Raw genomic sequence first — 25,659 nt, 5'->3', positions numbered from 1 at the left:
GTTGGCGCTTACCCGAACCACGTCCCTCCCAAGCCCTGCGCCGGGCTGAGACACAGCAGGTCACGTGGCAGAGTTCCGGCCGCATCCCCCGGCCTCAGTGAATTCCGTGGGACTTAAGGACCGAACTCACCCCACAGCAAGAGGTCAGATTAGACTGGAAGGTTCAGACCTTTCCAGAAAAAAAAACAAAATATATCTATTCATTACACCAAATGCCTTGATACTGTAGGGCAAGGGAGGGAGAGTTCAACTTCCAGGGAGAGGCCCTCTGAGAGGAAGGATCTGGGCTTCGTAATCTGTTGGACGGGACACCAGCCAAGCCCCTTGGCATGTGACGGAGCTTAGACACCACCCAGATGCATCCCAAAGCCAACTCTGATGGTCCAGGCCTCCAGCAGGGAGGGTAAACACGGCCTCCTGCTCGCTGCCAGACTGTGCTCCCTTCACCAGACGGGGGACAGGGCAGGCTGGGCACACGCGCGCCCCCACAGTCAGCCCCTGCCACGTGGGGCAGCAGCTGGGCCCATGGGGCCACCAAAGACTCAGTGGGGTCACTGCTCTGCAGTCCCCGGGGCCTCAGGGGCCGTGAATGCCTGCTGGAATTCTCCGGAGGAACCGGCAGCTGGAGACCCAGCCAGGTGTCCCCAGGAGGCACAGCCTCTCCCCAGAGGGTCGTGCCCTGCTTCTCCGTGAGGGCAGCCCCCCTCCAAGAGCCAGGATCTTCGTGTGAAGGCAGAAGCCCTACCCTGCGCGCGGGGTGCCCCGACGGCCGGCCTGGGGAGCGAGCCGCGCAGTGACGGGCCCCCAGGCTCCTGGCGGGGTCTGCGCAGGGCTGCGGTGGGAGGGGTTGTGCCTCCATTTCCACCCTTGCATTCCCTCCCACGTCCCAGTGGAGAAACACCCAGAGAAAGTTAATTACTGAACAGCTTCAGCTCTTGAGAAGAAAATTTTAAATGACTGAAAATGCTCGGGTCTCTCCCTCCCTCCCCAGGGTCGGCGCTTACACAGCAGGGGGCTCGGGGGGAGCCAAGGCCCGAAGGAGCCCCTCCTGTCAGTACCGCCCGGCGCCTGGGCCTGGCCCCGCCGGCTCAGACACGGCTCTCAGGCCTCAAGCCGCACACCGGGGCTCACGTGACCCACTGCCCCACGGAGGCCCCTCACCTGGGTCTGGGGGCTGGAAGCTGGTACCAGTAGGGCGGGGGCCCCCCAGGCCACGGCCCTGCCTCCAAGACGGCAGCCCTGTCCTCGGTGCACTGTCGGGAGGAGGCTGACCCCAGGCTGCAAGGGGGCCCACGCTGCGACCCCAGTTACCTCAGTGACCTCCCAGAGACCCACCTCCCGCACCGTCAGCACAGGAGTAGGGGCACAGCTCAGTCCGGCCTCTCCGGGGCACGAGGTCGGCTTTGCCTGCGCTTTCCCAAGCGGCTCTCCAGGGCCCCAGCTCTCCCCACAGACCCCCCTGCGGCTCTGACGGCCTCACTAAGCCCACGCTCACCTTCCCCTGAGATTCTGAATGGCCCTGGGGTGCCCCCAGAAGGGGGAACGCGGGCTAACTCCCTGCTGTTCACGCTCGTCCCCACAAGGAACACGACACCCCGGATTTCTCTGTGTAGGACGAGCTACGTGCACACAGCCCGCTGTAGCGGGACGCGGACGCCAGCTGCCTGTGGAGCGCGGTGACGTCCCTCCTGCCTGCGGCCTCCTTGGAGCAGCGACACGCAGGGGCGAGGAAAGATGTGAAGCTTCCAGGGCGTTCTAAGGGGTGGCAGTGAGCTGCGCCGGGCCCCAGAACCATCCACGACCTCCCGTCGTCTGCACAACGAAGCTCCAACTTTTCAGCTCCCGTCCCTCTACACCCGACCCCCCATGCTGTCAGCTCCCATCCCCTCGGGCACCTCTTCCCCCAAAGGCTCTCCCCATGGGAATCGAACCCTCATGCCAGCTCTCTGAACCCCAAGCCCCCCAGTCCTCACCTCCAGCGCCTCCAACAGCTTCTGACGGCCACCCGCCCGCTTTGCCCAGTGGGGTTGGGACCGGTGGGGCTCACTTAGAGACCCCAGCTCCTGGGGGCGCGGGAACAGGGACGGACATGCTCTACGTGCCCATGGGACCTCACCCGTTTACTGAGGGATCAAAGCCACGTCCTTCTGGGCCCGAGCCAGGCTCGCCCACGATGCGAGGGAGGCCACAGACGGCCCGACCGAGGCTCTCGCCACACACACACACACACACACACACACACACACACACACACACGGCACACACTACTTATCCTCCCAGACCGATTGACCTCTGGGTCTGAGGCTGTGACCCCAAGTCACCCCAATCACCCCAGGAAGAGAAGGTGCCCGTCAAAGTCCCGAGCATGAACTTGTCCCCGTCCAGGTGAGGGGTGCGGCCGGCTTGAGTCCACACTTGGCCCGTAGTGGGGTCTGGCCGTGTTCACACGTCTGGGGTGTCCATCACCCTCCCATCTCCTCTCGCGGCCCCAGCACGGGGGGTGGCCCCAGCAGGGCTGTGTTACCACGAGCGAGGCCATTGGGGCTGGGAGGGAGGGGGCAGCCAGACCCCGGGTAGACAAGCCTTCGCGCCCTGAGCCGCCAGATGGACCAGCGCCAGGAACCATGGAGGGAAACCGAAGTAGAGATTCGTGCCAGGAAGGATGCCCATGGAAGGGCCACAGGCACTCGCTGCCCCCATTCGTGTACTCCCCTCCCGGTCCCCCAGGACGGGTTGGCACAGATCCCACCCCAAACCGTGCTGGGGGCAGGGCGGCTCCGCACGTCCCGGGGAACCAGGGCTGGAGGACGGGCGGCTGCAGCCGCTGTGAGGGATGTTGGGCACCGTCCACAAGCAGCAGCACCCACGTCCCACCAGCTCAGCTGCCCCCAGACAGACGTCTGGCTTTGGGGAGGGGTTCAAGGCTGCACGGAGCACCGCCTCCTGGAACCTCGGGGCTGGGGGTGGGGGGGGACATGTCTGCCACAGCCCAGCCCCGGGAAAGTGCTGTGGAGACGGGACAGCAACCTGGAGATGCCCGTGCCCTGCCTGGGACCTGGGTAGACTCCGGGCAAAGGTGGCATCACCACTGGAGCAGGGGCCAGACCACAAGATGGGGAGGCTCTCCCGGACTGTCCGGGAGGACCTGATTCCATCGGGTAACATCCCAGAGTCCTTGAAAGCCTGGACAGGCGGTCCCTGGCTATGGGGGGCAGAGATGCGGCTGAAGGAGAAGTAGGGGTGTCCAAGCCACTGCTGCTGGAGAAGCCACTGAGAAAGCAGAGAACCAGAACCAGGCCCTCACCCCCACCCCCGGCCCGGCCAGTCAGGCCCGAGAGGACCAGAACTCTGCCCACGGCCCTGGGACCTGCAGAACCCGTGAGGCGGGCACCCCCGAGGTAGGAAGCCAGAGAAAGCTTAGCGCCCGGAGATGGTCGGCAGGCCCAGCAGCGGGGCAGATCTCACAGCCAGTGAACCGCGGACATCACACGGGCATGCCCCATGGAGACGATGAAGAGGCGCGGACACACCTGTGGTGGGAGCGGCGCAGCGCCGAGCTGCACGTCTGCGCGGGGCCTGGGTGCTGGCTGTGCGCTTCCCTGTGGGGACCTTCTGGGCTGGGTTTTATACTTCCATAGGTGGTTTTTAGAAGGCTCTAGCCAGGGCCCTCTCTGAGGCCCGCTGCCTCGGGCCCTGGTGCGCACAGCCACCTGCCGATCGCTGCCACCCAGGGCCCGTGGCCCCCCTCGCATGGTTCTCCCGACATGATGGCTCCTGGAGGCCACGGCCACTGGAGCGGCCACTCCCGGGGACTCAGCCCAGTGTTGCCCCCTTTGCCAAGACTACAGTAGCAGACGCCAGGGACGTGCAGGGTCCCCACTGTCCCCATGAGACAGAGAGAGAGCCTAAGAAAAGGGGAGGAATGAGCGAACCGTTCGACGGGCGAATTTCCCTACTGAACGCAACCTCTGAAGTTCGTTATTCCCAAATGGGAAAATGGTGCCCTTACGATAGGCCAGCCCCAGCCACGGAGCCAACCAGCAGTGGCCCCCGGCCCGAGCCCTCCCCAGGGGCGCCGGCATTGAGGTCTTGCTGAGTCTCAGCAAGAAGAAAGGACCCCCAGGTGCTGGGGGGAGGGGGCACCCCTGACCTGCCCCAGCTCCTCTACTGTTTACCTGGTTCCTGCCGCCTCCTCTCTGGGACCAAGGGCTCCATCCCACGAAGGCCCCCCCAAACCTCCCCACCTCGCTTCCACTGTGTAGCTGCCTACTGACCTAAGGTCCACTGTTCCCTGACTTTTCCTATAAGAACATGTTAAGGGACTCCTCAGTCGGTTGGTGGCCAGCTTCGAGGTCATGATCTCAAGAGCATGGGATTGAGCCCCGGGTTAGGCTCTGTGCTCAGGGGGGCTTCTGCTTCTCTTTTTCCCTCCCCCTCTGCCCCTTACCCCAGGTGTACACTCTCTCTATAAATAAATAAATAAATAATAAGTAGATAATATTTTTTAAAAAATAAATTAAAACCAAAGAAAAAATCATCCAGTTTAACTTTTCAACTCGACTCAAACGCTGTGACAGTCTGTTTCGACGACCTATGAGAAGCGCGTGTTCTCGCATTTCTTGACAACTTGTACCCGGTCGTCCTGACAATCAATCTGAGGCCAAAATTAAGTCTGAGTAGTCCGAGGAGCTCTGAAGGCCGGTGTTCCATCCCACGCCCACCCACGCACCCCCGAGAGGACACCGGGGCCCCCGGAGACAGTGAGGACTGTGCGGGCCCCGTGGGCAGCCCGTCACCTGCCTGGCCAGGCCCCAGATCAGCCCTGGTCCTGCCGGCTGTGGCCTCCAGTCTGAATGCACAATCCCACTCCCGTCTGCCTCTGCCCTCCATCTAGCACGTTCTCCAGGGTGTGGGCTGAGCAGGAGAGAAAAACGTTCACAAGAGTGTGAGCAACGCAGGAAAAGCTGTGACAAAACCACCCATGCCGCTAAGTGAGCAGAGCCAAGAAAGGGAGGGACACCGCTGCCCACGGACGCACCAGCTGAGACAGCGCCTCTGGAGGCCAGCCCTGCGCCCTGAGCCCTGCGTCCTGAACCCTTCATTCCGAGCCTTGAACCCTCAGCCCTGAGCCCAGGCCGCATACCTGTCACGGGCTCACCCCACCTGACTTGTCGTGTCAGGACACCAGGGAGAGCAGCCATGAGTCCGTGATGCAGCCCCACACCAGTCTCACGTGGGCCACCGCAGCCCAGCACCACAGACTGGGCCATGGAAACAGCGGCAGGAGTGTCCCCCTCGGCCCGGAGGCCAGCAGTCTACGACGCTCAGAGGCTGCAGCGGAGGCCCTTCCTGCCTCCTGGTTCCCGGCGGAGCCGCCGATCCCCACCTTGAGGCCATGTCATTCCGGCCTCTGCCTCCATAGTCACGCGGCCCTTTTATAAGCGCACCAGCCGCGGGATTTGGGGCTGCCCGGCTCCAGTGAGACCCCCCCACCGGCTTCCTCACCCCTGCTTTGTCACAGCTCGTGTTCACAGACTCTGGGGTTTAGGACTTCACCCGATCTTTCTGGAGGACGTGACACAGCCCCCAACAATCCCACTCCCAGGAACAACGGCAGAGGCCCCAGAGGGTCAACGGCCCCCCCGACCTGGGCCCAGGAGAGGGTCTGGAAGACCCTCACCACTGCCAGCTGAGCAGACGCTGACTCTTCCATCCTCACGCTCCCTGGGGACCGGCCACAGCCACTGTCGCTCTGCTCACCAGACGGGTCCCCAAGCAGCCTCTGGCAGCCGCGACACTGAGGGCCTCTCGCAAGGGACATGGAGCGGCCCCTCCCAACACCCGCGCTCGGCTCATCCCCGGGTAAGCACGTGCCCTCCGCCTCGAGGCGTGTGTGTGTGTGTGTAACACTCGGAGTGGAGCGCAGCGTGGACAAGTGTGCCGGGACTCACATCGCGCCCCCATGACGCCCCCTTCGCTCGCCCCTGTGGGGACAGGAGGCCCGGGGAGGACATGACGTCACCCTCCGCAAGAGGGAGCAATGCCCCGCGGCCGTGGGCTGTGGGGGTTCCGTGCCGCGACAGCCGGGGTCCGCCCTGCGTGACCTAACAGCCCGCCTTGTGCCGACGGCCTGCTGGGCTCCGGGCCGACACCCGAGCGCGAGAAGACGCTGCGCGGCCCGCGTGCGTCCACGACACGGAGTCCACGGGACCAAAACACGGCGGACGGGCGCGGACACCGCTGGTGGCAGACACGCTCCTCTCCCATCAGGACGGCGGTTTCTGGATGTCGGTGTCGTCTGCGCACCCGCGACGAGGCCCCGGTCATCCACAGACGACACACGCGACCGCGTCTGACCGACCGCCGGCCCGGTGGCGCCCTGCACAGACCTGCTCCGGCTGGCGGCCCGAGGTGTCCCAACTAGCAGGTCACCTTCGAGACGCGGGCTGCCCGCACCGCCTTCCCCACTGAAAAGAAAGGGTTGTCCACAAAAACAAGAGATAACGGGGGCGGCCGCACGTGCTCCCCGCTCCGCCGTCGCAGCCATCACTGCACACACCAGCGCGTCGAGACAACACCGGTTCTGCGCCGCCGCCTCTGAGGCAGAGCAGGAGGCGAGAGTCCCAGTTTGGGGCATTTTCTGGAACATGCGGAGCCGTCCTCCCCCAAGTGTCCACAGACGGCCGCCACGGGGGCCGCGTCGCCGCGCCGGCGGCCCAGGCCAGGCCACACCACGCAGCCCCTCACTCCACACGGGATTCCTGCCGCTTCAGACCCGGCTTCCGTCCCTTCCGCGCGATCGCGCTGAGCTCGCAGTGAACCGCTTCGAAACCTCAAAGCGCAGGCGACAGGCGCTGATCCGGCGCTCACCGTCCCCGGGGCCTGGGCTTCAGAGGGCGGCTCCGCCGGTCCGTGGTCCTGCCCCAGGCCTCCGCCCCGCGGGTCCTCGCGGCAGCTGGAGTCCACCACTGTTCACGCCGAAGGTCACTTTCAGTTCATCCCGTCCCCAGATGCGGCAACAAACGTATGTATTTCAGAACTGCCACCTCGGTGGTAATGACCAAGGATCTTCTCCCAGGAAACGCTGGCCTGCGAAGGCCCACGTCCACCTTCCGTGGCATCCTCTAGGGGCGGACTGTGAGGCGCTCCCCAGCTAGTCCGACTCTCTCTGCCCCGGCCGGGACCACCGCCAGCCGCCCGCAGGCCGCAGTCGCGCTGACCAGACTGGATTCCAGAAGGAGATTCCCGTCAGCCTGCTGATGCGCACGGGGGCTCCTGCTCCCCTCCTGACTAGAGACGGCCCCCCAGCTGGCCCTCGGGCTCACACCGGGTGCGTTTAGCCGGCAGATGGCACTGGCGCGGACAGCCCCCCGGGGACACCCGGTCCCCACAGCTCTCGTCAACGCGGCTAACCGGGAAAGGAAAGCAGACGCAAGAGCCCATAGACGGGGTGGCAAGTGGATTTCTTCCTAGCCCGTGCTCTGATTTTCCGGTGCCCAGTTCTGGACGACCCGGTGCTCGGCAACCACTGCGGCCTCTGCGTCCGGAGTGTCGGGCCGGGCGGGGCACGTGCACACCGGCCGGTCCGCCCGCGCCCAGCTCGCCGCCCACCACATCGGCGCCCCGCCAGGCCTCACGCTGCTCTTCCAACAGTTTTTAGGTCAAACACTTAAGTTAACGAAGCTGAAACCAGTCCTAGCGGGAAGAATGTGCTCCTCTGACGGCTCGGTGACAACGGGGGGTTTCCTCGGGTGTCAGTCACCGTCGTAGCTAAGGCGGGAGGTTTTGTTTGAGTGAAAGAGGCGGCAGCAGCCCCAAAGCGCGCAATCACCACGTCCTCCACGAGTGTTTCACGCAGGAAATGGGGGCGGGGGAGGCTTTCCCTTGACTGGGGCGACTTGGCTCTTGACCTATGTCTTTCCCTCTTTCTTTCCTCCATCAGCTGCGGTTTTGGCTTTGGTTGCAGTAACGACCTGGCAGGAAATGAAGGACGGGGGGACGCGAGAAGTCACCTGTCCGATGCTACAAAGCTCAGGACAGGAACACACTGCGTGCCCAGTGAGGGGACACCAACACAGACCCGTGCTCCTACCCGGGTACCACTGATGGTGGACGTCTGGGCTAACGGACCAGCTACACTTAACACCAAGGGCCACCAACAATTCCAGGACGGGTCTCGTCAAGCACAAAGATAAGAGGACTCGTCTGTCTGCTCCCGGCGAGTGCGGGCCCCAGGTCACACCCGCTAGATTCGACATTTCCTCCTACCGCCACTTAGTGGGGGTGGGGGCGGAGTTCCGTGGGCGCCAGAAACATTGACGATAGATTTTATTTTCTCTATTAGCCCAGGAAACCACGAATTACCACCTGTCAGATGTCACTGGAGTGAAAAATGTGGAAATATTCTTGGCATGTGGGTGTAGAACAAAAAAATCCCAAACTTTTGGTACAACCCAATTTCAACTCCTCAGATCGTGTTCCTGTGAGTCCTTTGACGCGTTATTGAGAAGGTTATGAGACTAGATGGTGAATGTGCGAGAAAAACTCCCCACTCTCCACAGGAATTACTTTACCAAGGCGTCCCCTCCCCTCCAACCCATTTTAGTCTTAATTTGACCATTAAAGTCCAAGAATAATGTACTCTGCTGCGTGTTCACCTGTATGTGCGTGCGTGAGCGTGTCTGTGCATGCATGAGCGTGTATGCGTGCACTTGTGTGCACGTGTCTGTGTGTGCATGCGCGCGAGCGTGTGTGCCTGTGGGCCCGTGTGGGCGTGCACGTGCACGCGTGCGGCTGGGGTGGAGGCTCTGCGGCCCAGTCCTGGTTTCCGTTGTGGAGGCGCCCTCGTGTGGCCATGGGAGATATTGCACCTTATAAACACTGTCTTCCAGACACACTGACGGGCCGTCCACACCACCGTTTCTCTACGGGAGGACGTTCGGTAAAGAAAAATTCCCACTAAACTACGTCAAAATATGGAAATGTCTCAGAAAATATCCGATTTGAGGTCTGAAAGTCGGGATGCTCAAGTATGAAGCCAAGGAATCCACATTCCAAGGCGAATTTCTGAGAGCAGCTTCCGCAGGCCAGCGGGGTCGACGGGTCAGCGTCAGGGGTGGCCCGCTCAGACCGCCACGCACAGGGCACTCCCAGCGCTGAAGCTCGCCCTGCCATCCCCGAAGCAGGTCCGGAGCCCAGAGGACTGAGATCCACGCTCCCCGCAGAGACCCCCTTTCCTGACGCTTCTGGACCCTCAAGCCCTGGGCATCTGGTCACCCACTCTCGGCCTCAGCCTCCGCGTGGCCTCCTCCTACCCATGTCTGTGTCTCAAGTTTCCCTCTCCTTCCTCTTAGGACGCCCGTCCGTGGCTTCGGGACCACCTTAATCCGGAGGCTCTCGAGATCCTTGGCTGGATCCTGCCTGTGAAGTCCGGGTCTCCGCACCAGGTGACGGTCACAGGTCCTGGGTTAGGATGCTGATGTACGTTTCTGAGGCCCCCGTCAACTCCTGCAGATGACACGGGGGCCTCAGGGAGGGGCCGGGCGAGCAGTCAGCTGCGGCAGACGGTGGGGGGGGGGCGCGGAGGAGACAGTACTGGGCTCCCCAAGGTCCTCTGCCCAGGGAGCTATCAACTCGTCCCTCAGACCGCTCTGCCCTCAGGGCCCTCCTCCGCAGAGCACACCCTCCTTTCGGCTGCCTCCGTCAAGATTCCAGGCCCTGCTCAGGGGGGACCCCAGGTGGACAGTACGGGGCTTGCCTAAAGCAGCGAGAGCGGACTGCCTTCCGTAGATCAACGGGGCTGTCCCTGCCAGGTGATCAGCAACGGGCTGTCCCCACTCCACAGGCTGATGGCTCCGGGCTGGCTCCTCATTGGCTGTCTCCTAAGGCACGGTCTAGGGGGATGAGGGACAGGAAGAAAGGACTCAGGACTCCCAGAGCCAAGGGTGACAGGAGATAGCCAGCCATCAGGTAAGAGAACATGTGCTGAGTGACGCAGTCGTCAGGCCAGGCCCATCACTGGCCCAGTCCCCCACTGCTCATTTAGCGGGCCCCATGGGCCTGGCAGGGGAGTCGCAGCCTCTGTACTCTCCTTGGAACCATCTGTGTCCAGGCCAGGCTGGCGACGCTGCTGTGTGCTCTGCATTCAGCACCAAGTCCAAGGTCTAGCTGTTGCTGCAGGCTGCGTCCATCTGGCCCATCCCCCCACCAGCTCCTGGTGGGTGCCAGCTCCCACCTCCTCCTGCTCCACCCAAAACTCTCCCCTTCTCTGTGCTCACCTCCCTCCCTCCGGCCTGCATCCCATGCCTTGGCTTAGCCCATTCTCCTTGCCTGGACACCTGCCTGGCTGCCCTCGTGCCCTCCAAGGCCCAACACTTAAGCTCCCACCCACCAGCATGTGCCCCTCTGAATTCCTCCTGTACTGTCTGAGCCCATGGCAGGGGGTAGGGCTGGGGGTAGGGCTGGGGGTGATTTATCCTGCCTGTGGACCTCACCTCTTGTCCCCTCTGCAGGGTGGGGTAGCAGCTCATATAGCTATGTCTCCGGTGTGCTGGACACACATTGGACATAGTGTGCATTAGATGGATGGATAATGGGTGGGTGTACGGATGGGCAGTTGGATTGGTGGATGGACGACAAACGAGTGCATGGATGGATGGATGGGCAGGCGAACTGAGAAATGGGTGGGTGGATAGGTGGATGGATGGATGGATGGATAGGTGGATGGATGGATGGATGGATAGGTGGACGGACGGATGGACAGACAGGTGAATGGATGGGTGGATGGATGGATGGATGGTGGATGAATAGATGGATGGATGAACGGACAGATAGGTGGATGGATGGATGGATGGATGCGTGGGTGGCTGGGTGGATGGATGGATGGATGGAAGGACAAGTGGATAGATGGATAGGTTGATGGATGGATGGGTGCATAGGTGGATGGATGGACGGTTGGATGGATGGACAAGTGGATGGGTGGAAGGGTGGGTGGATAAAAGGATGGATGGATGGACGGATAGGTGGACGGATGGACGGATAGGTGGATGGATGGATGGACAGATGGGTAGATGGATGGGTGGATGGATGGACGGATAGGTGGATGGATGGATGGATGGATGGATGGATGGATGGATGGATGGATGGACAAGTGGATGGGTGGATGGGTGGGTGGATAAACGGATGGATGGATGGATGCGTGGGTGGATGGATGATGCATGGATGGATGGATGGACGGATAGGTGGATGGATGGATGGGTGGATGGATGGATGGATGGATGGGTGGATGGATGGATGGATGGACAGTTGGATGGATGGATGGATGGATGCGTGGGTGGCTGAGTGGATGCATAAATGGATGGACAGATGGATGAACGGACAACTGGATGGCTGGATAGGTAGGTGGGTGGGTGGATGGATGCATGGGTGGACTGATGTACTGTTGGTGGCCCCCCCTCCATGAGATCATTGGCAGTGGGGGAAAGAGCTGGTGGCAGCCGCTGGCCCAGGAAGAGAGAAGGGCATCCCGGTTTTCCAGCCTTTGTTGGTCATCCAGAAATTAGGCCTGCAATTCTTTGGGCCTGCAGTTACCCTGGGAAACGAGAATGTGGGAATTGTGCTGCCTTGTGACTACCTCTGTATAGCTCCTGAGTTCTTCCCAAAGGATTTTAATGTATCTGGTTCCTGAAACCAAACTGACCTCCCTCTCCTGGCACATTCTGTTGTCACAGGTGGGCCTACTGTGCCCTCCTGTGCAGTGGGGCAGGCCCAGACCAGAGCTTTCTGCTGAGCCTCTGTCATACAGGAACACCAGGCCTAGACCAGCACCCAGAATTACTGAGTCCTGGAATAGCCCATTAAATACACATATTTCTCACAATCGCCAGCACTGACATCCCTCCGGACAGATAAGGCGTGAGATTCAGGGGCGCCTGGAGGGCTCAGACTGTTAAGCGTCTGCCTTTGGCTCAGGTCATGATTGTAGTAGGATCCTGGGATGGAGCACCGCATCAGGCACGCTGCTCCACGGGGAGCCTGCTTCTCCTCCCACTCCCCCTACTTGTGTTCCTCTCTCACTGTGTCTGTCAAATAAATAAATAAAATCTTTAAAAAAAAAAAAAGTTGTGAGTTTCAGTGTCCTGGGATGGGGCTCCAATGGATGGAACACGAGAAAGATTTTAGAATCTATAAGTTCCTTAGGGGACTGGAAAGAGAAAGCATGTGGCCACCATGCTGTCCTCGGAGGGAGTGAGAGCACGAAGTGGGTATTGGGAGGAGCCCTGGGAAGGAAAGATGCATTCCTCAGGCTTTTGTGTTCAAAGTTCACTTCGCAGACCCAGAGCGGACCCGGGAAAATTGTCTTTCCAGCATCCCACCCCAGAAAACAGACGGAGAGCACGCCGGAGATGTAGCATAGTGTCTGGGGTCTACTCGGTAAGAGCAGGACAGCCAGATCCCACTTGGCCCAGCTCTGTGGATGCTGAGAAACGTACATGACCTCCTGGAGTCTGGGCTCTCCTTTGTGAAGGGACAGATAAAGCCGGGCAGCCTCGGGGCTCCCTAACCATAAGCCTCCCTAAGAAACCTGGTGTCACAGCCCACACAGCTTCCCAGGAGGAGAAGCTCCACCCTCTCCAGGCAGCCCAGGCCTGCTGCTCTGGGATCAGGGGCAGGAACGGGGACACGGGGAGGTGGCACCCCCAGGAGCAGGCAGGGGCTGGAGGGACACCCCCCCCCAACCTGGGCTCCATCAGGCTGAGGAGAAAGGTCCCCAAGCCAGGCCGTGGACAGGAAAAAGCCCAGGTTCTCTGTAAGCCCAGCCCCATCCTTCCAGACCCAGATAGCTGACTGCTACCCCATCCGTCAAACTCACTCTCAGCAACGGGGAAGATTCATTGTCCCGTGTCATCCGGGGCCACCCCGTGTCACCATGTAATGGCTAGTCGGTCAAAGAAACAATAGTTTTCATGCCATAAAAACTGAATTCCATTTGTTCACTAAGAGCGAATGCTGTTGATCAAGCAAAACCTATAAAATCCCCAGAGACAAAGGCAAAGCAGTAAGGCTGAGGGGCTTTAGTGGCTGACAGACCACGATTGGCCTGTCCACGGCTGGGTGAGGACGCAGCAGGGTGATGCGAGGGCCAGGCGGCAGGGCCGGGGCCGGAAAAACAGCCTGTCCCTCCTGACACAGCCACTGTCCAGGAGGCGTCTGGGAGGGGACCCGCTGCTGCCTCAGGGCCCCCGGAAGAACGGTCCCCGGTGGGTCTGGGACAGAACGCGGCTGGGACAGGACGCCCTGACTTGTGACACGAGGCTGGGGCCGACTGTGGACGGACAGCGACGGTGCGAGGCGCTCTCGGAGAATCCATGGTCGGGGCACGGTCGAGCAGACGGCCCTCTGCGAAGGGTGCCAAGTTGGGCTGCAGTGAACCCTGGCCCCGTGACAAGGAGAGCAGGGCAGCCGCCTTAGCGCCCAGCCACGCCAAGGCCAGTCCACACGCCGTCCCCCCAGGGCGTCTTCGGCAGGCACCGCGCTGGGAGGCTCCAGGCTGCCACCCCCTAACGTTCAGCTGAGAATTGCGTGGAGCACACACGTGGAAGGACGAGCAGGGACGGTGGGGCCCCGCTGGCGCCCCAGGTATAGGCAGGAGTGAAGAGGGCTCTTGGGGGGACCCAGGGAGCAGGGTCTGTAGGAGCCGGAGGGACACACAGGAAACAGATCCAAACCACGGAGGCCTGGGAAGGGGCCGCGAGCCTGGCGTTGCCGCAGGGCCCAGACGGCCCGTCGTGGCGCCTTCCGGGGGCGCCCAGCATCGGCGGCTCCTTGCGGGACTGTCTGAGCCCAGCCTCCCTCTCACCTGGCAAGACGGGAACCGGGCACAGGCAGCAGGTGCCCAGTGGGTGCAGGGGCCAGGGGGCCTTGGAGCAGCGAGCAGACAGGTTCTGCACCTGAGCCTCTGTCGTGCTCGGTGGGAAGAGGCCACGTCAGGAGCCCTGGGCATGTGATTATTAACATCATGCCCCCCTCCCCTGATGGCACCGTGTCACGCTCCTGGTTCCACCACTGCCCTGCTGCTCCGGGGACCCGGTGCCACCATGCAGGACCCCTGGGCGCCGTCCGTAAAATTTCCTGCAAACGTGCAAGGGTCTCAGAACCATGTGTGGAAGCATCTGTTCAGAGCGAGCTCTGCAGCCTTCTCCTAACGCCGGGGCAAGCCGGTGTGGCACTTGGCCCTGTGTGTGTAAGGGGCAGTTCCTCATGGCACCACCACCCCCCAAGCCAGTTCCACAAGCTCTGTCCCCAAATGGGCCCCTCAGCGTGAGGACACTGCGGGTGGAGGCCGGGGGTGTCCTGCCCTCCGCCACCCTCGATGTCTGCTGAGCGCCCGGGAAGCCCCTCCAAGAGGCCACCAGGCATCAGAGCCCTACGAGAGCCGCCCGCTGAGAACTGGCCCCAGGACCCCAGGCCTCTGCACAGTAGCCCACCTGGAGCAGGGGTGTGAGCTCATGCGCTCTTCCACACAAGCCACGGGACCTCGGTGAGCCATCTGTACCCAGCACCAGGCCTGAGGGCTGCCCGCCTGCAGGGCCGTGTGAGGCCCAGGGGCCCCCGAGCTGGACGGAAGTCAGCTCCAGGTGTGGCTGGAAGACACCGTCCCACAGATGTCATGTCCCAACATGACTGGCCTCAGAGCACGGCGACGGGCCAAGGCTATGAACCTTGCCTCACACCCTCCCCAGGTGCCAATAGCAGATCCCCACATGCGAGCATCATACAAACACCCACAGGCCACACGTGCCCTTGCGAAAGGCTCTAGGTCCTTTGTGGGCCTCTTTATCCCAGAATCATGTGGTTCACAGCGTAGCCCTCGTCACGCTGCACCTGTGGCCCGGACGGGCGGAACAGCACATGTCCCCCAAGTCCTCTGCTGCCCCCTCCCTGCCAGCCAGCCTCGGTCTCACCCGAGGTCAGCTCAGCGGGAGTGCAGTCCTCACACATGCCCTCACCCTACAGCCGTCCCGGATCCGGCCACCCGCCCCAACCCACACTGGATCGCTCCTGACTGCAGGCTCGAGCGACCGGGACGGTCTTCACTGTTAACGGCTGGTAAGGGGGCGACGTGCAGGCCTCAGGAAGGACGTCACGGAGCAGCATCGCGGTGCGTTTACATTTTATTTCTGTAAGCAGCACTGAAAACACAGGACACCTCCACGGGCACGTTTCCCCCAGAAGCAGTGAACACCAGTCCACACCACCCCCACCAAAGCCAAACCAAGCCAACCTGCCTGTAACAGTCGTCTTAAATTCAAAGGCTGCACCCACTGGTGGCCCTCGCACCCATGACGCGGCCACAGACGCGAGTCCCCAGCTCCCCTCGCTTCCACGCAAGCACGACGTGAGCACGCCCTCGTGCTGAGGAGGGGCGGCGGGGCAGAGCGCTTGCAGGGAAGGTGAGGGCTGCGCAGGTCTGGTCGGGAGCAGAGGGCTAAGCAGCAGCTGTTCATGCAAAGACAGAAGCTCAGGAAACCGCACAGAATCTTGCCAGGAAAAATGTTTGCAAAGGAATCAATGTTTACAGGCGGACACACTCCGTTCAGCCTCCCTGTTCGTACCTGCACGTGAGAGTGTGTGTGTGTGTGTGTGTGTGTGTGTGTGTCAACACCTCGTCTGTCCTTCCCCAGCATCACCTAAACTAAGAGCCAGAGATGACATTTACCCAACAAAATTTTGTAGGATCCTGTGCATACGCTAAGAATTAAGGGTCCAAGAAAAAAAAGAAGAGCTTTAGCCAAAATTAAACCGTCTCTGAAGTTCAGGCTAGAGACTAAAACTACGGTAAACGTAAGGAATGACTTTGTATCTAAAGTGAGTCACCCCAGGGCCCCCACGGGCCAGGCCAGGCCAGCTGCTGAGCTGCTGGAAGGTTAGCACCCCAGCACCACCCCCGTCTGAAGGACAAGCACCGTGGTGGTGGTCACCCGATGCACCAGGCCGCTCGGCCACCCTGCCCTTCCCTCGCGCTAGCGCCCAGAAATCTGCGGCCAGGAAGGAAGGAAGTCATTCCATGGACACACACTCCGGTCTCTGCCTGCACCTGTCACACCTCGAGAGCTCTAAGTAGCCCGGCAGCTGGTGGCTGAAAGGCTGAAAAGAAGGAGCGGGGTCCCGAGCCACTCCGGGAAGACGCGATCGGATTTAGTGCCGGGAGAAGCGAGGGCAGTCCAGGCAGGCTCCATACTTGTGCCACCGCCACCCACGACCGTCACCGCCGGCTCCTCCGCGTCCCCGTGCCGGGGAGGTGAGGTCTTGGGATGGAGGCAAAGCAGGTGGTGCTAGCGCGGGCCGCGCCCACACAGAGCCGGCTGAGCCGCCAGCTCGGGCAGCGAGCATGGCCGCGAGTCCGTCTAGTGGTGGCCTTTGGTCGACCTCTTCTTCTTGGACTCCTCTCTCTGCTTCTGCTTCTTCCTCTTGCCACCTTCTTTGGACCCTAAGGAAACGAGGCTCGTGAAACACTGTGCAGAACAACGGCTGCCTCCCCACTAAGAGGCCGACATGTTTCCAAATGCTCCCCCGCGTTTAGGAAAAACCCACACAGTAAAGACAGTCTCTTGCTTCTGTCCACGCCACACCTGGACGTCAGCAGAAGCCCTGGCGGCCTCGTTCCACCCCACAGCGAGGCCTATGACACAGTTCCGAGGGCGTCCCGGCCACGCAGGGGGCGGCGTGCAGCCCATGCTCCCCTCTGCCACCCTCCGACAACCCCACCCCGCACCCACGCAAGACCCTGTGCCCCAACCAAGAAGGGCGGACACCGCCCCCGGGGGACGGGCTCCCTGTAGCCCCGGCCAGGCCAGAGTCCCATCCGCAGGGGCAGCCTGGCTGTGGGCTGGGCTCCTTTCCCCGGCTCTGGGCCATCCATTCCCTCGCTTCCTCTGAGGACGAGAACCTTCCATCTCCCTTGGGCCGTGGGCTCCACGCGCGCGGAGGCGGAGGAGCGACAGGGAGCGCTCACCTCCTCAGCCCCCTGGAGAGCCCCGGCTCCAGTTCTGCAGAAGTGACTCAAGACCTCGAGCGATGGGTCCGAACGACGCGGTGGCAGGACGGCACAGACGAGCCAGCCCACGGGCTGATGCTGGTTTCGGGGAACGACGCTGGATTTCTACGGGCCGGCACCGTGGGCCTGGGCCTCAACGCCCTCGGGCCCCTGAACCTGCCAGAAGACCCCCTGAAGGCACTCTCGGGATGTTCAAGGACACGGCCACATTGTGAGGCCCCTCTCCCGTCTGGGACTCCGATGCGGCCTGTCAGCAGACACCACGGGGCACAACACTCGTCCTTCTGCAGAACCGCAACCCCTGGCATGCGGGTCCTCTGTCAGTTAGTCGGGGGCTGACAGCCAATGCACAAAGAGCCCCCCACCCCCCGACACCTGCCTCATGAGGCCAGGGGGATGCCCGTGAGGGCGGTCTGCTCGCCCCGTGACAGCACGGAGGGAGCTCACACGTGCCTCAGAGCCACACAGCCCTCATGCGAGTGACGCCGGATCCTGCGCCCCCGGCCCTTCACCACCTCCCCCCGCAGCCCGGGCACCTGCACGCCGCACCTGGGGCTTTAACACCCGCAGGTCGCTACGTCACCTGGGGCCGAGCGTGTAGGAAAGCTGCCTCGGGGTTTTCAACAGGAGGGAGAAGACAAAGGGCAAAGCCACGCGGCAGGGCACGGGAGAGGTGAGGCCGGGGAGCAGACTGAACAGCCACGATCGGGGCGAGGGGAGGGAGAGCCACTGTGAGGCGTCACACAGGGAAGCAGAGCCAGTCCGGGGACAGGTCTGTGGGTCTGTTCGCGGACGTGATTACACGAAGGAGGTACAACAGGGTGACACCAGGGTGGCCCGTCCAGTCCCAGGTGGGTCTCCTGTGGAGAAACCGCCGAACGGAATCGTTCCCCTGGGGGCTTGCAGGCAACGGCCAGGGGCCCTGAAGGAACACACAGGGAGTGGGGTTCGGAGGCCGCACGAGTGACCGAAGGCTCGACCAACCAGGGGACGGAGACCCTAGCTTCGGACTCACTGTGGGCATCACTTCACAGAGGGGAGGACGGCCTCTTCTCCCCCAGCAGACTCGACCACATGTACAATAACCCAAGAAGAAAAAGAAACGCTCTCTGTGCTGTCCCCGCAGGCCGGGAGCTCGGGACGCCCATCAGAGGGAGGTGAGGGAGTCCATCCCCATCCACGCGCTCCGTGCCGCCTGGGCGTGCCCTACCGAGCTGTCGCTTCCACAACCCAGGCTGAGGGAGGAGGCCCGGAGGAACATGGTGTGGCCGTGGAGCCGGCAGCTGGGGCCCCCGACCCCCGCGCCAGTCATGAAGTCCTAACACCTGACCCAGAAGGGACCCTGAAGCCCCGGGGCACACGCCGGGCAGAACTGGGCTCGGTGCTGCCATGCTCCAGCCCCAGCCCCCAGAGAGCACCGGCTATCACTGCACAGGCCCGTGTGGAACAGCGACACCTCGCTCCAAGTCCCTATTAACATGCCACTCACAAGGCATTTTTAATTTTAGAACGATATCAGAAGAATAACATGGAACCAACTAAAGGAATTTCAGCACAGATGACAACATTCTGGGCCTGTGACCCCACGGACCTGTCCCACCCAGGAGGTGCCCGTCCCATGCGTCTGGGACCCACGAGGGACACTGGCCAGCCCGAGGCTACAGATGGGCCCAAGGCCTCATGGGCACAAGACCCTGCTCAGGCACCGGCCGCAACCACCCCACCACCCCCGCCCAGGTCGTTCCTTCAAAGACAGTGGCCAGCAGAGCCTCAAGGGGCCCGGGGCTCCCCAGTCACTAGACGCAAGTGCGCAGAGCTAACCGAGAACAGCAGTCCAGCGCACCCGGAGCCTCCTCTGTCTGCAGCAGGTGCAAGGGTGCTGGGAGCCAAGGGCCTGGGGCTCGGAGAGGGCCCGAGGCAGAGGCTCCACAGGGACTGGCTACGGTCCCACTCCCCAGTCCCCACACCCCCCCGACCCCACTCCAAGCCACACGTGTGGCACAACCTCAAGCGGCGTCCGAGCCAACCCCAAAACGTCTGCTCTGGACCCTGCAGGGCAGCCACAACACAGCCTTCCCCAGCCCCGTCCCCAGGACGAAGCGGCAGTGTGATCACGGGGACAGACACACCCTTCGGATGTTAAGGATCTGAAACCGCAGGACAATGGGACCGCGGTGCGGAGCCTGGGACTTAGAGGTCGACGCCAAGGTCGGACAGGTGAGGCAGGCACCGCCGAGCTCCGCGGTAAAGCAGAGTCACTGGGATAGTTCCTTCGACATCTGTGTTTGGGGACAAGGCGTACGAGAGAAGGGGGCCCTCCCGCCACCCGGCGCAGCTGGTCCATCCACAAAATGGCCACTCGGATGTCCCGCACGGGTGCCACCCGGCACCCAGGGTCCCACACGGGGAACCATGCCGGAGACCGCCGCGTGTCTGATGCACCCGTGTCACCGCAGATGCCGACCCCAGACCTCAAAACCCAGCCGCCACAGCCTCCGGGAAGGGAGGCCGGGCAGCCGAGCCCCAGGCACGAGCTCTGCAAGGCCCAGGCCCCCAGTGGCCCGGCTCCTGCGCTTCCTTCGAACCCCCACGTAGGAAAACAAAACAAAGTTCACGAGTCAGTAGACGTTTGTTCGTGAATTTTCTTCATGTTGAGTGACTTGAATTTTCCTTCTGAACGAGTCTGTGTCCCTGCGCATGTCTGAGCAGGATCCACACACGCAAAGCACAAATCCTTCCTCCACACAGGTCTCGGACCGTGTCCAGGGGACACGCAGCGTGCAACGCTAACAAGCCTCTGTCCCCGGAGGGAAGCTGGCGGGCTGGACGGGAGGCTGGGGGTGCAGAGCAACGGCACACGGATGGCCACGACTGCCCGGCGAGACCGCGCCCCCGGGCACCACCCCGCTGCACCGTGGTCGCCTCCCCGGCCTGCCCCGCGCAGACATCGCTGCTCCCTGCGCTGCAGCCCTCGGCCTGCTGCCACGTGGGAGCCCCTCCCAGGAGCAACAAATTCAGTGTCCCGAGCACAGGCAGGCGAGAGTGCGCCTTCAGCCCAGCAGAATCCCCTCCCAGAGCTGCCAGGCCCCCCACGCTGCACGGCCACCGGCAGGCTCCCAGGGGCCCCTCTCTCCGGGAGCCGTTCCTGCACCGAGGCGCCCCGGGAACACGTTCCTGACTGTGCGCTCACTCTGAAGAAGAAATCACCCAAGGCTTGGGAACGTGGCACAAACCCGCCCCGGGACACGCTAGGCCACACCAGAGCACACAGGCTGTACCGCCTGGGGCTGGCGTCCAGGTGTCCTGAGCCCAGGGCTCATGCGGAGCTCCGGGGCATCTGCCCCCAGGAGGGGCCCCAGCGCCCCTTCACTGCTGGCCGACACCCGCATCTGCAACGCTGGACCCGAGCTGCAGGTCTGCGCAGGGAAGCAAAGCCTTCTGCTGGCAGTGAGGAGCCCCGCAGAGGGGACAGTCGGACTACTCTGCACGGCCTTCGCCGGCTCTGTGCCCAACTGCAATTTGTGCCACATCCTTTTCTCACTTAGTGTGTGGACCCTTCTTTTGGGACAGCTTAGAAGACAAAACTAAGCGTCTGGCATGAGCTCACCGTACAATCCGTATGGGGCTCGAGGCTGTAATTTCTTGTGACTTAACCCAACAATCTTTTCAAGACCCCATTACTCACGATGATTCAACAGCATCAGAAGCCACCCCCCCACCCCCGGAAGGTGCTCTGGCTGCCGCCACCCCACCAGGGAGGGGTTGCAGTCTGGGAGTACAAGGCAAGCCCCCAGGTCTCTCCACAGCCAAGGAGAAGGGACTGGACACGATGGGAGTCCGTCCCTGGCCTCTCGGGTCTGAGACTTGTGCCAGGGTCAAATCAGTGCTTAGAGGGGGCCTGATGGTACCAACCGACAAAACCATGAGATTTCAGGGAGAAGAATCAAAAACCCGTGAGCCCAGGACTCTCCAGCAGGCTCGTTCCTTCCGCACTCGTGCTAGGGCAAACAAGCAGTCTCGCCGGGCTGCAAGGGCCTCGCTCTCAACTCAGGGGATGCCGCTTGGGCCGGCTCTGCGGTGGCAGCACAGCCCCCGTCCTGCCGCGGGAGCCTGGCTGGGTGGCGAGTTAGACCGCCAGGGGGCCCATCTCCGCACTCCTTATTCTTGGGGACGGGGCCCGGCTTATGGCGTCCTTCCAACCAGACAGACAGGACTCCCTAAACCCCGTCCTAGCAGCGACTCGTTCAGGCAGGATCGGCAAGCCTGCCCCGCCCAAAGGCTGCGCGGTACCAGGAGCGGACAATCGATCCAGGAAAATGTCCACACGCCCATTCGCGGCAGAATGAGCTCTTTCTGAATTCACGCGGCCCTCCCGACTCCCTCCATCTGTCACTCAATGGCGCAGGAAAAGGCTAACGTCTCCCGAGGGACAACCGGCTTGTGCTAGTGCCGTCCTGGGCGGACTGGGAGCCACGTGGCCCCAGCCCCGCGTACACGCCGCTGCGGTCCGAAGCCCCAGGACACCCATGGTCAGGCAGGGGCACCTTCCTTCCGTCCTCCACAAAACCCTGAGGAGGACCAGGAGGGGCTGCGAGGGGCCACCTGTCCGACAGAAAGTTCTGGGGCAGGAAGGGGACAGCCGCGACGGTGTGTTCTGCGGAGGCCCACACTGAGCCTCGCACGCACCGTCACGTCACCCTAACACAGGGGACCGAGGACGCGTGTCTTCCCCTACCACACAGCACACAACGGTCACCGTGCTGCTCCCCGTGGTGACAACTAAGATGGGCACAGATGCATCACACTGACGAAGAACTCAAACCCCCTGACCCGGGACTTCAGAACACAGGTCAAAGCCACCGAACAGCTGTCTCCTCGGAAATAACCCGGGACCTTCTACGGGAGCTCGCTTCAAAGCCTCACTGGGGCTCTGCGAGAGATTACAAGCCGAGAAGCTGGAGGAAGGCAGAGCCGGGCTCTGGGGACACAGGTCGTGAACGCCCAGTGCGTCCAGGGCGGGCCCGAGATGCTCCCCCGGGGAGGCAGGGTGACAGGAGGGCCAGCCGGGTACTCTGCTCTCTGTAACCAAGCGCAGGGGGAGGAACAGGGTGAGGAAGCAAATGCAAGACATCCCAGCACCAAGGCCGTGGGGTGCCGCAGGTTGCGTGAGCGGCTCGAGCTCAAGCACTAAGTGCAAAGTGACAAAAAGGGACATTTAAGGTAAAAGCAGCACCTGTCATCCTCTGCCCAAGACAACACACTCCATAGCATTGTGGAAGACGGGCACCCCGTTTTAATTGGGGGAATCTCACAGGAGGGGAGCTGAGAGCAAGAGGCCTCCTCCCACCGCTGCGCTCTGAGCAGCCGCTGGCGCGCCCCCCGCCCAGCCCCACCGCGCTCAGGTCAGGACACAACAGCACAGGAGCGATTTCGGTCCTCTCTGGTCTCGGGAGGGAGGGGCAGCGTCCCCGCAGGGAAGCTCCGCTTTGGTTTCCCTTTGCACACCTGCAGAGAGCACGGAGGGGTCCCAGGGGCTGCTGGTAGCCTGCTGTCTGCTTGGCTCGTCCTCCTCTTCACGCATGTGCTGAGACTCGGGTTTGGGCAGGGAGGCCGGCCTGTGAGACCTCAGCGACGGGCCGCTGGTGCTGGCGGGCTGGGAGGGCAGCGCGCTCTGGCCTCTGCGCCGGCACTCCTCCAGGAGCGCGTTCTCGTCGGCCACACCTGCAAGCACAGGACGGGGCGGGCATCAGCTCACGGCTCCTCTCTGCACCTGTCCTGGGGCCCCCACGCTTCTGCAGAAGGAAGACGCTGAGTCCACCACCTATGCTATCTGGGCCTGACCTTAATCTCTGGGGGGAGTGGGGAATGGACAGGCCCAGGGCACACCAGCAACTTCACACGTTGTCAGGAGAGCGCACGGCCTACTGAAAGCCATCGGGGGCCAGACTTTCCACGACAAATTCACCAAAATCAACCCAGTGGTTAGCACCCTGCCAGAAAAAGGCTCCAGATGCAGCCTCCCATCCCGTTGCCGGGCAGCCTGGATTCTAGAACCTTCCCTCTAAGGCGAGGAGAGGTCCGCTGGCCGGGAGGTGGGACCTCACGGCCTGTTTCCCCGCCCGCACAGAGCCGAGGCCTCGACCGCACAGATCGTGTCACCCCAGAGACACACCCGAGGTGGGACCGTCCTCACTGCTTGGAAAGATGTGTCTACTTGTTGTAGAAACAGAAAGTGGTTTCACACGTTAGACACAAGAAGTAAAATCAGAAAACAAGCTATAATGACCACTGAAAGATCTTGGATTTCATTCTCTGAAGGCTCTCGATGGCCAGGGGCACAGCTTAGAGGAAACTGCCCTTTGAGTCTGCGGATGACGCCGTCACTCGCCCCCATCCCCGGGAACAAGCGGGGGGAGGCCGCTCCCTGAGCCTTGCAGTTGCTCTGCCCCATACAGGGAGGTGGGGGCATCTACCATCCGGGGAGCAAGCATCACTGGATGGCCAGACAGCCCACGCGTAGAACCAGAACCCCACGGAAAGGCCACCGTCTTCCTGGCGTGACCTCCAGGCGCACAGGTCTCTGCACGCACGGCCCGTCAGAGCAGCACTGGCTCCCCTTCCCAAGACGTAGTGCGTCGGGCCGTCTGCACGCTTCCCGTGACAGGTGCGGGCACACCGCTCGCTCACAGCGGAGCCCGGCTCGGCGCTGGGCAGAGAGCGCGCCCGCCTCCGCTCCTCCGGGGCCCGCGGAAGCCCTTCTCCCGGATCAGCTTCGGAGCCTCCAGCTCCGGCCCTGAGCCCTGGTGTGACCTTTGCCCTCACACGGGAGCACTGGCCACTACAGTCATGGCCACGCCGGAGGCGGCGAACCCACACCAGGAAGAGAAAGAACTAGAGAAACAGAAGTCGCGCGGCAGCCCGCCACGCACAGCTGGCACGACGAATTTTCCAGACTGAGTCTGAAAACCCCCAGCTCTGGACGCAACACGGGCGCTCCACGCGTTCTGGCCTTCGGACCCCCGGCCCCGCAGCGAGGCCTGGCTACGAGCCCCCACCCACTTGTCGCCCGCATCTGCCCACACGCCCCACCTGCCGGCCTTGATGGTCAGCTCTGGGGCCGCTGGCGCAGGCGGACCCTCCCGGAGGGAGGGAGTGCTCGGAGGCCCGCGCAGGGCCCGGGCAGGCGTCTCCAGGAAGGGTCTCTGACCCACTGCAGGCTTCTCAGACTCAAACCGGAGCTGGTGACTGAGTCAGAGGACTAAGAGGACAGGGACGTCCGGACCTGGCAGTCACGTCACTCTGGCGTGGGCCCCTCAGCCCAAGACCACCTGGGTCTGCAGCAGGAAGGCAGTCAGTGGGGGCCCTAGAACAGAGCCAGGATCGAGGCTGGGGGAGCACTCAGGGGGAGCCGACCGCTTCAGGGGTCTGTGTCTGCTACGAAGCATCGTGTCGTTCGGGGCAAGTACAACTGAAGTATGGCTCCCAGACACACGGCAAAGGCCCTAGGAAGTGGGCGGCAGAGGAGTCTCTGCTGGACAGGGACATGACTTCAAAGCCTGCATTTGCAGTGGGGGTGGAAGAGGGCGGGGAGCCAGGACCTCAGCGGCTGCGGGCGCCCTGCTGCCAGCCACACAGGGAGCGGCCTGTGGCACCAGAGCACTGGCCGACGCGGGGGCCCAGACACCATGACCAGCTCTGCGCCCTGAATGTTACAAGGCCCCTGCTCAGCCTGCTCTCCACCTGGGAAGGAGGCTGGGACCCCAGAAGGACAATGGGCCGCCCTCCCAGCCCCACAGTCACACCTTGTGATCAACCGTGGGACCCTGAAGAACACGTCAGCACGAGTTCAGAATATGGTCCGGACCTCCCCATATGTGCCTGGCTTCGTGGGCAGCCGGCCCGAACATGGCAGGGGCACCGGGACCGGGGTGCATGGGGGGAGCCGCGCCCATCCCCGCTTACTTACCACACCTAGGGGCACTCGGATCCGAGGCTCTCCCTGCAAGCCACTCTAGCGCCCGTCAGAGAAGAGGTGGCCTTCTCCCTGTCGCCTCCACAAGCACCTGCAGCCACAGCTACCCAGGACCACCCCCATGGAGCAGGAGGAGGCTGATCTGGGCGCAGACCTCCGGCCTTGCTTCCGTCATACGAGGTGGAAGGCCACCACAGGGCCGCACAAGCCACCGTCTGGGGAAGAAGCTCCAGGCCTGGGCCGTCCTGCCCGCGCCCAGGCCTCTCTGCGCTAAACCCACGGCGCTCCCCAGGCCCAGACAGGCACGTGCACCGGCTTCCAGGGCCGCGTCACGTTCTGGGTTTGCTGTGTGGTTAGAATCCCAAAGTCTCTAAGATGTTATGCTTGACGACAGTCTGAGAATGCTCTGAATATGGAGAGACAGAAAACACGTGCACGCCGAAGGCTTCCATGCCCTCCACAAACTCAGGGGAAGGAGCCGCGTCTCCCATGTCTCTTGGATCTGGACACGCTCAGAGCCCAGGAGGTAAGCATGTCACTGACTGCAGGAGGGCACGGGAAGCTGGGGTCCCGCGGGGCGACCCAGGCATGAGGCTCCTGTCCCAAGTGCCCAAGCCCCCCCACCGGCTCC

General features: G+C 62.5%; 1 protein-coding gene across 3 annotated transcripts in view; it reads right to left on the bottom strand.

The window, feature by feature from the left end:
- Positions 1–15,157: 15,157 nt before the first annotated feature.
- LOC111154504 (DnaJ heat shock protein family (Hsp40) member B6) overlaps positions 15,158–25,659 on the bottom strand; it is a 61,072-nt gene continuing 50,570 nt past the window's right edge. For 2 of the 3 annotated variants that reach the window (XM_022514129.1, XM_022514130.1), the window contains exon 9: positions 20,719–22,777. In XM_022514129.1, the coding sequence (XP_022369837.1) occupies positions 22,455–22,777 (323 nt within the window). In that variant the 3' untranslated portion in view covers positions 20,719–22,454. Of the gene's footprint in view, positions 16,490–20,718; positions 22,778–25,659 lie in introns of those variants that run through there. The other variant, XM_022514131.1, reaches the window with a different exon arrangement.

Source organism: Enhydra lutris, unplaced genomic scaffold, assembly GCF_002288905.1.
Source record: "Enhydra lutris kenyoni isolate GAN:26980312 unplaced genomic scaffold, ASM228890v2 scaffoldscaffold37, whole genome shotgun sequence".
NCBI classification, from domain to species: domain Eukaryota; kingdom Metazoa; phylum Chordata; class Mammalia; order Carnivora; family Mustelidae; genus Enhydra; species Enhydra lutris.
This window is presented reverse-complemented; position numbering and strand designations above follow the sequence as displayed.